Raw genomic sequence first — 11,796 nt, 5'->3', positions numbered from 1 at the left:
GCTTTAGTGCTGCTGAAGGATGTTGAGGCGACAGCTCTGGCGACCCAAGCACTATACTCGCCCATGAAAGCCATCCAGCTCCGGCAGCCGCAACACAGGATTCACAGCTCCTCACTCCCCTGGCCCCGCTTCCAACCTTGGTATGACCCGATTACGACAAGGGGTGTAAGAACTAAAGCAGCCAAACAAGAGCAGCACCTCTCCATGCCTCACAGATTGCCAGTTTTCTTTGTATACATCCTTTAGCCACCACAGCTGAACATCAAGCTGCTGAGCTGTGTGGCTCAGCCCCATCATATCGGGCAGGAGCAGCTGTGGGGACACAACACACACACACTGCAGCTGGCTCTCATTCCGCACCCAAGAAGCTGTGGCAGAGCTGGCAATCCCAGGGGCTTTGTGCTCCACTCAGACCCTTCGCCAGGGTCTGTTGGGAAGCCTGCCCGAGGCTCAGCCTCATAAAACCACCCAGCCAGTGCCCTAGGAAGGGATTAGATGCAAAAGTCTGTGACCTCAGCTGAGTACAGTGAGTCAAAAGCACTCTGACTCCAGGCTTATTGCCCCACAAAAACATCAGTGAAATCATTTCATTAATCCCCAGGGCCTCATTTCCTTCCTTCCTTCTCTCAGCCAAGCTGAAGCTTAAAATAGTATTTTGCATTCCTCATATTTCACTCCAAAACTAATTAATACCCAATCAGCCAAAAGCTCTTCTCACAACAGCCTGGCTTGATCATGCAACCTGCCCACCCTTGGCAATGGCAAAAGCACTCTACGGGGCTCCCAGCTCTTCCCAAAAGGCATTTCTGATGGAGCAGCTGCAGCAAACTGCACTACGGCAGCACAAAACAGGAAAACAGTGAAATTAAAGCTCCACATGCAGTCTTACCTCTGGCCCACGTGCACACACGACTCTTACGTGCCCATGAACAAACTCATGCTGTTTTAATTCCCCAACACCACAAGCACAGCTGCTCTTCACCAGCTTCTCGCAGCCCCTAAAGACAAAACCACAAGTTACCGTCTGCCTCCCCTTGTTGGTACCCACGCTACAACGTAGGGCTGAAACTGCGCTCCAGCCTACTTCCCTGTATGCATGAAAATGCCAAGAGGCAATTTCTACTTTAGATAAAAGGGCCTGGCAAAGCCCTTGGATTCAGGGCAGGGGACAGGAAAGAAGATGGAGCACAGGTCTTTCTTCATTTGGACTTCACAGCTATTTCTCACCCTCTTGATAGTCCAGGCCAAGCATGAGTCAAACAACAAGGCTGTGCAGATGATGGAGCATAACTGCAAAGGAAGGGATGCGAGTCTGAGCTGGACAGGAAACCTCATCCACGAGAGCTCCGAACACAACACCCCATGACACATCAATGAGATTTTGCTAGAAGATCTTTCTTGCTCAAGGCCCATGCACACCCATCACAGGCCAAGAGGATCACAGGTAAGGCACTGGCTGTTTTTGGCATGCAGGGACCTGGTCTAGTGGGAGGTGTACCTGCCCAGGGCAGGGGGGTTGGAACAAGATGACCTTTAAGGTCCCTTCCCACCCAAACCATTCTGTGATTCTATGACTGTGGGCCAGGAAAGGCTGTAACCAGGGTCCCAAACACATGGGGAAGATGTGGCAGCTATAGGGGAGGAAAGAGAGGTCAGCAAGTGCCATCTCACACCAAGCACCCCACACTTGTCACATCACTCTGTCTTTCAGTCTGAACTCCCACCCACACACCAAATACCAGGACAGACTTTGCACTCTCATGGGCACCAGCCCTTGCTCGCTGCATTAGCAGCACAGCCTCCTTAATACACCCACCAGGAACGTGTGGCAGCACCAAACATCTGCAGTGAGTTTTGTGTTGGCTACAGCCCATGTCAGAGAACGACCACAGCCCCCAGAGACAAGGGAGCTTTGTCCCACGGCTCCTCCATCCATCCCGCAGCCTGCCCACAGCAGGAAGAAGGCACAACGGCCTGCACCAAAGGAGGAGAAAAAAACAGTTCCTCCCATGGGGCACCAGCAGCCGAAACACAAAGCCCTCTCACACCTCAGCTGGGCTGAGCTTGAAAATCCTGCCAAAGGGTAATGTGGAAAACCCTGTTGCCGGAGCAGCCACAACAGAATTCTGCCCACGGGACAGCTTCAAGCAGATTTACACCTCTGTGCAACGGGAGACGGCTGAGCCCTGAGCAACCGGGCCTTGCATTTACTGCTTAAAAAAAACCCACATTAAAAAAGCCCACACCAAGCGCCCCGCATCTCTGCAGAGAGCTCCACCTTCTCCAGCTGACAGCCAGCAGGAGGCAGAAGAGCCAAAGCCCCAAAGCACAGAACCCCTCAGAGGTCACCAGATGGGGGCCTCTAGGGGGGTTGCTCTGTCCCTCGAGCCAGGATGAGCCCTGCTCCCCCGGCACAGCAGCTGCTGCTCATCCCGAACGCCTCACAGGTCAGCACCCAGGAGGTGCCCCAAAACACAGGCCCTCGGGAGCCACAACATGGGACGACACCTCTCCCCGGTGCAAGGCCCACACACCGGCCGCGCCGCCCCTCCCCACACGGACAGCCCCTCCCCCGGGGGTCCTGCCCCCACGGCCAGGCCCTTCCTGAGGGCCGCCCCCAGGCCCTGCTCCCCCGCAACGCTCGAGGACACAACACACCACGCTCTGGCACACACAAACCCCGGCCCCGCCGCCGCTCTGAGGCGGCCTGGCCGCCGCCGGGCCTTTTATACCCGCCCCGCACAGACGCGCCCCCGTCACGTGGCCCGCCCGGCCCCCGGCGTCATCCCCGCGTGCGGCAGCATGGCGGCGGCGGCGGTGGCGTCCGGGGTGGCGCCGGTCCGCGCCCGGTGAGTGTGGGCCCAGGGCGGCCCTTGTCCCACCCGGCCCTGACCCTGCCCCGCCGGTCTCCCGGTACTTACCTGTCCCCCCCCATAACCCCCCGGGTACGTCCCTGGCCCCCCCAATAACCCCCCAGTATGTGCCTGAAGCCCCCGTAACCGCCCCAGTACGTGCCAGGCCCCCATAACCACCCCCCGGTACATGCCTGGCTCCCCCATAATGCCCCAGTATGTGCCAGGCCCCCTCACAATCCCCCCCAGTACATGCCCAGACCCCCCATAGCTCCTGGTACATGCCAGGCCCCTCCATAACCTCCCCAGTACATGCCAGCAACCCCCATAACCCCCCAGGTACATGTATGGCCCCCCCATAACCCCCTCCCGGTACATGCCAAGCCTCTCCATTACCCCCCCGGTACATGCCCAGCCCCGCTGTCCCCCCAGCAGCCCCACGTCCCCCATCACCCTGTCACCCTGCTACCCCCATGGCTGGGGTGACAGGGGTGCGGTGTCTCCGCAGGTTCCTCACCTCCAAGGAGCAGTTCCATGCCTACCTGCGGGCCCGGGGCGAGCCCAGCGGCGGGTGTGAGGAGGAGGAGGAGGAGGAAGAGAAGGTCAAGGAGGAGGAGGAGGTCGGCAGCTGCCAGAGCGAGCCCCCCGCCAAACGGGTGAAGTCAGAGGACCTCGGTCAGGACGGGGAAAGCCGAGAGGATGCGGGAGCAGCGGAGAAGGAGCCCGCGGAGCGGAAGCGGGCCCGGGGGCAGAACAAGAGCAGGCCGTGTATGAAGCCCAAGCACTACGAGCAGAGCAGGCTGTGCCCGTCGGTAACGCAGGTAGGGTGCACGGGCCCTGCTACATGCCGCATGAGCTGAGCGGGAGAAGTAAAGTGTCAGCTTCCCTGAAGCGGTAGTGCTAAAATGTCCCCTCAAGTGGGTATGTGACTGTCCTTCTGTGGCACGTTACAGCAGTCGGCTTCCTGGGAGCGTTTTGTGGGGCACCCAACATCACCTGGGGAGTGTTGGGTGCTTGCAGCTGTTCTGGCCCCTCTCTGGGCCGGGGCAGACGCAGGCTCACCTCGCTTGTGCTGGAGGGCACAGCCGTGCCCGGGCAGGCGAGCGGAGGGCAGAGGTTTTAACCTCCTCTTTATTGTTTCAAGGGGTGTGTGGAGAAGTGCTACTTTGGCCCACGGTGCCGCTTCCTTCACGACATAGGCGAGTACATGGCCGCGAAGCCGGCTGACCTGGGGCGCAGCTGTGTGCTCTTCGAAACCTTCGGCAAGTGCATTTACGGCATCACTTGCCGCTTTGCCCAGGCCCACCTCGGGGATGGCTACCAGAACATCGTCAACACGGACCTGGCCAAGCAGTGGGAGGGGAAGTCGCTGGTGAGGAACAACCTTTCCAAGGAGCTCCAGCACCAGCTGCGCAAGAGGAAGTTTAGCTTCAGGAAGGCTGACGAGTACCTCCGTGGTCTGGGCAAGCCCCACGGGGATGGTGGGAAGGGAGGCAAAGCCACGGAGCGTTCCACAGAGGAGCAAGAGGTGTCCAACTGCACAACAGCCCAGGAGGGGCTGGGAGACGGTCCTGAATGTCCTGCGCTACCGGAGCAGGGGGAAGATCCCAAACCAGACGCCTTGCAGAGTCGCAGCCCCACCGCCGGTGAGGAGGCTTCCTCCGTGAAAACGGTGGGCCCGCTGACAGATGAAGATGTCATAAAGCTGCGGTCATGTGAGAAGAAGAAGGTGAGCAGGGAGAGTTTGGCTGAGGGCTGCCGTCTCTCGTGTCCCTGCCGAGTGGTTGAGATTGTGCTTGGGAAGGCAGAAGAGACCTGTTTGCTGGGTGAGAGGCAGGCAGGGGACAGAGCTGCCTGGGGACCGTGTTACTGTCAGGAGAGGGGAAGGATGCGGGAAGGTGAGCTCCTGGGGCTGTGGTGGTGTCCTTGGAGGGGTGAGAACCAAGAGAAGCTGCCGCCCCTTGCATGGGAAGGAGAGCAGGGGCTCAGTTGTCATGAAGGTGGAAATGATCTGCAAGGAGAGCTTAGTCTGGGGCTGGTTGGTTTGTGAGTACTGCACAGTGCTCTCCTGGGGTGAGAGCATTGCCTCCTTCCTCTCCTCGTCACCTCCGTCCTTGCATCCTTTAGCCAGTCTTGCATCCCTCTATATCTGTAACTGCTTTGAGTTTTCTCCAAGCTGAGCAGCGAAAACAAACTGAGCGGTTCAAGTTTCTGGTTCTTTTCTCCAAGTGATACATTCTCTTGGAATAGTTGGGGTTCTCAAAGAAAAAACAGTGATTTCCTGGGTTTCCCACTGACATTTAGCCAAGGCAAGTGCTACAATTGCTACCTGGAATATCCTTCTGTTTAACCACTGCTGCTTCAGCTCTCCTAACGTGCTCCTCCATCCTTCTTGTTTTCCAGTTGGAAATCCAAGGCAAGCTCTACTTGGCTCCGCTGACCACGGTAGGTGGATAATTCTCTCCTTTTGTCCAAATTTGCCATTGCCACATCTGGAACAGAGCAAATCTCCTGACAAACCCTCTCTCTGCTGTCTCTGTCAGTGCGGTAACCTCCCTTTCCGAAGGATATGCAAGCGCTTTGGGGCAGACGTCACCTGTGGAGAGATGGCTGTGTGCACAAACCTGCTTCAGGGCCAGTCCTCCGAGTGGGCTCTCCTCAAACGGCATCACACCGAAGATATTTTTGGGGTGCAGGTGGGTGCTATCATCTTGAGAACCAAAGAAATGATAACTCGCTTCTGAGGAGAAAAGTTGCTGCTTGAATTCATGCAACCTGTCCCCCTCTGGTAGCTGGAGGGAGCATTTCCAGACACGATGACCAAATGCGCAGAGCTCCTGAACCAGACAATTGAAGTGGACTTTGTAGACATCAATGTCGGGTGTCCCATTGACCTGGTCTACAAGAAGGTAAGAAGACGTTCTGCAGCGCATTTTCCCTCCTTCAATAGATGCTTGTCTTTTGCCTCATCTCCTGTTACCCGATCTGCTCCTGCCAGTCTGATCCAGAGCTCCCGGTTCATTTCTGGGCACTAGACCTCAGCGTGAAGGCAAATAAGCTGTACAAGGAGCAGGGAATGGTGAGCTGTGTCTCACTGGCAGCAGGCAGAAGTTGGAAGGGAAAAGGGCTGTGGGGTTTTTTTTGTTGAAAGGTCCCTTTTCTCCAAGTCTTGAGGTGCTCTGAGTCCTACCTGCATTCCCTGAGCAGCGAGAGGGCTGCTGTTGAGCACCTCCAAGGAGGCTCTTCACTGTGCAAGGAGGGAGAAAGTCCTGACTCTGCCACTTTTTGTCTCCCAGGGAGGAGGCTGTGCTCTGATGACTCGGTCCAACAAGTTTGAACAGATTGTCCGAGGGATGAACTCGGTGAGTTGGAGCACCTGCCGGCAGCGGGGGATGAGCTGATGGGGCCGACTCCTGCCTCAGCCTGGCCTCCCTCTCCCATGTCTGCAGGTGCTGGACGTCCCACTGACTGTGAAGATACGGACGGGGGTGCAAGAAAAGATTAATGTGGCTCATAAAATAATCCCCAAGATCCGGGAGTGGGGAGCGTCCATGGTCACGGTACAGGGATCCTTGCTGTGGCGTGAGCTTGGTGGGTGGTGCCCGGGGAACTCCGCTTGCCTGTCAGCCCAGAGCACGATGTGGGGGTGACCTTACCCTTCCCCACAGCTGAGCAGCTCTTTCAAACACCTTTGCCCAGCTGCGTACTGCCTTTTAGTGCTTTCTGCTAATAATGGAGACAAATTCAGATGCAGAGAGCATTTTCTGAGGTGCTCCTGAGCCTTGTCTCCGTTACAAAGGGAGATGGTTCCTGCAGTGCTCAGGAACAGAAGCTTCGGCCAAATGAGCCTTGTTACAGCAGGGCTGGGGAAGCGATGGGACCGTCTCATTTGCATGGGGATGAGTTGTTCCTGCCCACAGTGAATATTCCCTTTCACTTGGGACAGTCATTTCTTGCTCTGGCTTGCAAATAGCCAACACATTACTCAGAAAGCATCCAGCCCGTTCTCGGCTCTGCTGGCCACCTCTGCAGCCTGGTCTGTTAGCCACTGGCCGGGCTGTACATCCAAAGGGATCCTTTACCTGGTGGTGTTCCGTTTGCTGGATCACGTTCCTCCGGTGCTCCCCTTCTGCCCTGCCTCCTCCGGGGCGTTCGCTGAGGTCTCTCTGTGACTTTCTTCTCCAGCTTCACGGCCGATCCAGGGAGCAGCGGTACACGAGGGGTGCCGACTGGGACTACATAGCAGAATGTGCGAAAATCGCAAGCCCCATGCCCCTTTTTGGTAGGTATTTCTGTTCTTTGGTCACGTGGACTGAAAGTGCCACATGTTTCATTCGAAAAAACTTTAAAAAATTAAAAACCAGGCTCCCACGGACATTTAACCTGGGGGAAAGGTTGGAGCTTCCGTATTGCTGGTGGTGGTACGATGGAGTGAATTACCAGCAGCTCTTGCGCAGCCCAGCTCTGCCCGCGTGCTGGGGGCCAGGCGGGACAGCACTGAGCGGAGCAGGAGGGAAGGGACAGGCAGGACACAAACCCCTTGGTTTTTAGCAGGTGCTTTCTCCCTTGGGCACCGCGGCACTGACAGCCCCAGCTGAACCTGCCGGGTAGGAGTTGGGAGTGGAGCAGAAGAGAGGAGAAACCTCTCCTTTTCCTCGTAAGGGAACATTAATCCGAAACATCCCTGGGAGCCTCCAAACGTGAGCCCCGGAGCCTCTTTGGACACTCTGGCCTTTGGACCCTGTGTCCATTTTGAGTTTTATCCCATGCCTGGATTAACTCATTGTGACTTGTCCTCGTGTAGCGCTTTGACCTCTGCCTTCTCCCTTCCTTCCGGACAGGAAACGGTGATATTTTGTCTTACGAAGATGCTGATCGGGCCATGAAGATGGGTGTGTCGGGAATTATGATTGCAAGGCAAGTGCCTGTGTTTCCCCTTTGCTTCTGAGCTCTATTGGTGCAAGAGGAAAAAAGGAATTTAAAAAAAGACCTAAACAAACCCAACACACGAGAAGTTTCCTCCTTGCGAAACTACTCTTTAAAACTTGGTAAAATCAGTTTGCGTCTGGGGGAACTAACGGCAGCTTCCTATTGAAATTGGAAAAGGAAATTAGAGCAGCGTTGGCTGGCAAATAAGTGCTGGAAGGTCTCTTAAATGAGTTGGCGTCTTCAGAAGCATCAGTCACGGGAATAACAAAGCACGTTTCTTTTTGTCTCCAGGGGGGCACTCATCAAACCGTGGCTTTTCACTGAAATTAAGGAGCAGAGACACTGGGATATCTCCTCCAGCGAGAGATTTGATATCCTCAAAGACTTCACCAACTATGGCCTTGAGCACTGGGGGTCGGATACTCAGGGAGTGGAGAAGACCAGGAAGTTCCTGCTGGAATGGCTCTCGTTCCTGTGCAGGTGAGAGGAGCCGAGAGGAGCTTTACCCCAGCAAGCCTGTGTCACTTGAACAATAGCACACAGCGCCGTTGCGTTCCATTGCAGGTATATTCCAGTTGGCTTATTAGAACACCTACCTCAGAAAATTAACGAGCGGCCGCCTTACTACGTGGGGAGAGACTATCTGGAGACACTGATGGCGAGCCAAAACGTGGACGACTGGATTAGAATAAGGTAATAAAGCACAGAATTTCATTTAAATTGCTAGGAAGGGACGTCGCAGAGCCCCACAAAGTCCCTGTGCCTGCGTGCAGCCTCCAGAGAGAGGGTGATGACGCTTTCCCATCGGTTAGAGAGGTTGTGAGGAAGCAGCGAGGGTTAACCAGGGCTTCACTTCGAGGTTTTAACTGAGCTTGAAGCTGCCGCAAAGAGCTGGCTCGGTCCCTGTATCTGCTTCAGCAGGTCGTCCCGTGCCCGCTGCAAAGCGAGACGAGCTGACCTCTCTCATGACACGCTCTTCATCCCAGGACAGTCGTAGGGAGCAACAGAGGAGAGCGCAGCGCTGGGATGCCTCAGGCTTTCAGCATCACGTCCCTCCGGGCTCTGCCCGCACAGTCCCACCCTGCCGGGCCCGTGCAGATGCCAAGCAGGAAGCGGTGCCCATCCCCAGGTTAGGAGAGCTGAGCGTTTTCCCCATTTTTCATTACCCAATTTCTGAGTTCACGCAACACAGTGCAGGGAACTGTTTTTCTCCACACCTACGAGTCCTCAGGCACTGCCTTGAAATGACTTCGCAAGCTCAAAGGCAGCTAAAAGGAGAGCTGGAGCAGCCAGCTGCTATTTCCCGTCTCACGGAAACAGAGACTAGCAGAAATAGAGCATGGCTACGGCCTTCTCTGGTTTTGCCAATCCTCATCCCTTTGGTCAGTGCTGGCAACAGCTGCCTGAAACCACGTTACCAGTACGTCGAGTGGGATCCGGATTCTTAAATGTCGTTTTTCCAGCGGAACCTGCCCGCATTAGGCTGCACGAAGCTTTGTAACCTGTGGTCTTTACAGTGCCAGGTAACAGCCATTTATAGCCGTAAGAACTCAACATTTCAAAGCAATTTAGGTTTATTCCTTAACTCTCATTTGAAGGAGACGCTAACCAGGAGCAGGGTTCTCTGAGCACACTCCATTTCTGCTTTTGGGCTGTAGATCCAGGCTCCTGCTGTGCTGTTCTGTGCCCTGCTGGGCTACTCTCTCTCTGACATGTCTTACGGAAAGTTGTCGTGATGCTGTGTTGAAGCAGCCTCCAGGAAATAAGTTAAGCCTCCTTGACTGTAAAGAAAATGGCTCTGCACTGAAAATACAATGTGTGTTCCAGAGGGTGAAACAGCTGAAGTCTTAAGCAAGGACAGATCTGATCCCAATGGAACTGGCTTCCATCATTTTAGGATCTGCCCTTAATGCTTTCTGGCACTGGCAGGGTTTTGGCTCTGCACAGGCACGGCGAGAGGTGGGGAGGAGCTTTTCAGTGGCTCCTGCTGACTCTCGGCAGGGCATTGCCAGGGGTGAGGCTGGTCTCCAGGTCACCAAACTTCAGAACCCGTTTTGGCACCGATTCTGGGTGACTGCCCAGCAATAGGGGCATTGCCCTTGTCGGGAGGCTGCGTCCCTCCAGTGCTGGGGTTCAGGGTTAAAGCAACCAGGTCTGTTAGCAACCGGATCATTTTAAATCCTTGTTGGGATCCGGTGCCATGAAACCAATTAAACCTTGCAGCGGATAAAGCAAGGATGGACCCTCCGGGCTGGGATCCTGCATGGCTTCCTTAATGAGAGGAACCCAAATTAATACCAGACAAGTTCATTTTTTCATTGCTGCTGTTGGATAAAGTTTAACTGGGAAGACTTTTTAACCTTAAAACAGACGTCTTCAGGTCTGGGCTAAATTATGCCTCCGCAGGCTGTCATTATATCATGACAGGGGCAGGTTAAAGCTCAGCACCGGAGGCGGTTTTGTGCAGCAGCCCTAAATTTTCGGGAGGGTAGAGGCTTGGTTTGACACATCTGACTGCCATCACCTTCGCTGTAGAGCCACAGGGCCATGGAACAGGGTACCGGTGGCTCTATTGTACTGGACACAAACCTCTCCTTCGTTTATTTTTTGCTTTGTTTTTGTTCTTTTCTTTCTTCTAGTGAGCTGCTGCTGGGAGCCGTACCTACCAACTTCACCTTCCTGCCCAAACACAAGGCAAATTCCTACAGATAGGGCTGAGGAGGCCCTTTCCCGTGGCGTCGGGTCAAGAGGAGGCGTTAGGATGATGCGTGTCGAGGAACAGGGTTGTTCAGCTGCGCTCTGAAATGAAATAAAAGTTTTACGTTTTCAGAAGTTGCCTTCCCGCCCCCAGCATCGGTCCCTGCCACAAGTTACACAGCAGATGGTCTCACGCGATCTTGCAGCCAGAGGTGCCTCGCTACCAGAGAGCAATCTGTTTAATGAACAGGATACAGGCCAGGAGGGATCTCTGGCCTCCAGCTCACGGCAGTTGTCCCGGCTCCCCCACGCCACACGCTGTTCCCGTAGCGGGAGCGAGAGGCCTCTGTTCCTACCGGGGTGTCCTCGGTAGTGCCAAATCCTCCCCAGTGCCAGGAGGGGATGAACTAACCCAGTCCCTGGGGTCCTGCAGAGCACAAAGAGACCCAGCATCTCGTCATGGGATGTTGTGCAGAATCCCGGCCTTTTCTGGGAGCATGCAGCGGTGGGTACCGTCTCCTCCCGGTGTCATGCACCCAGGGAAGGTACAGCCCCCTCCGAGGGGGACCCAGAGCTGCTTGTTTCCCAATGAGGGGACTAAAAGACCCGAGAGCAGGATTTGAGGGAGGGCTGGGCAGGGGAGCGTGCCACCGAGGGATGCTGCGTGACCTTCCCTCGCACCCTCCAGGTCCTTGTTCCTGTCTCTGCGTCACTCCAGGCAGCGCAGCACAGGCGACAGTCACAGAGGCATTTGCCGAGTGGCACAAGGAGGCTGCGGGTGCAGCTTCGTCCCCACAAAGCTCGGCTGAACCAACTTGGTCCTTTCGCTCCCTGAAAAATACTGTTGAAAGCAAAAAGCACTTGCACACAGAGCCCCCGGTAGGAGCTGGGGACACCCAGCCCCCCCGAGCCCCTTCCCTCCCCAGCAGGAGCTGGGGGGGCTGTTGGGGGGGCCGTTGGGAGGGGGCGGAGCACAGGGAGCCCCAACATTCCATCCTGGAGACGCCAAAGAGTCCTTAGCAGCGGAGAGACTGAGGGGACCCACCATGGCGCTGCCACCTCGGCAGCTCCCACCGCGTGGCCCCCGTGCTCCCCCGGCGCCCCAGAGCCTTCAGGCTTTCATGCTCCCGCAAACCTTCTACCCCCAAGGCAGGGAACGACCCCGACCCGCAGCCCGGGGACGCTCTCGGGGCCAAGAGCGCAGGAGGTGACCATGGCTCCTGTCTCTCTTCCAGGCGCAGCCACCCTGTTCCCAACCCCCGGGCAGCAGCAGCCATTCCCTGCAGCCTGGGCACCCCCAGTGGGGGCAGCCCCACAG

General features: G+C 56.0%; 1 protein-coding gene across 7 annotated transcripts; it reads left to right on the top strand.

Moving 5' to 3' along the window:
* The first annotated feature begins 2,773 nt into the window (after positions 1-2,773).
* Positions 2,774-11,374, top strand: LOC141734240 (tRNA-dihydrouridine(47) synthase [NAD(P)(+)]-like). 7 transcript variants are annotated; one of them, XR_012584477.1, is made up of 14 exons: positions 2,774-2,849; positions 3,361-3,673; positions 4,153-4,581; positions 5,256-5,297; positions 5,396-5,548; positions 5,645-5,761; positions 6,149-6,214; positions 6,302-6,412; positions 7,038-7,134; positions 7,694-7,769; positions 8,073-8,261; positions 8,346-8,474; positions 8,703-9,304; positions 10,421-10,478. XR_012584477.1 is itself a non-coding variant. In XM_074565727.1 (13 exons), the coding sequence occupies exons 1-13, from the start codon at positions 2,803-2,805 to the stop codon at positions 10,491-10,493; spliced, it is 1,842 nt and encodes a 613-aa protein (XP_074421828.1). In that variant the 5' UTR covers positions 2,774-2,802; the 3' UTR covers positions 10,494-11,374. The 7 variants fall into 7 exon arrangements, 4 of the variants coding, with proteins under 4 accessions (XP_074421828.1, XP_074421826.1, XP_074421829.1 ...); XR_012584475.1 differs by having other exon boundaries at positions 3,997-4,581; XR_012584476.1 differs by lacking the exon at positions 6,302-6,412 and having other exon boundaries at positions 3,997-4,581.
* The last annotated feature ends 422 nt before the right edge of the window (positions 11,375-11,796 follow it).

Source organism: Larus michahellis, chromosome 23, assembly GCF_964199755.1.
Source record: "Larus michahellis chromosome 23, bLarMic1.1, whole genome shotgun sequence".
NCBI lineage: Eukaryota > Metazoa > Chordata > Aves > Charadriiformes > Laridae > Larus > Larus michahellis.
The sequence above is the reverse complement of the archived record's forward strand: the minus strand, read 5'-3'. Positions and strand labels throughout refer to the sequence as shown.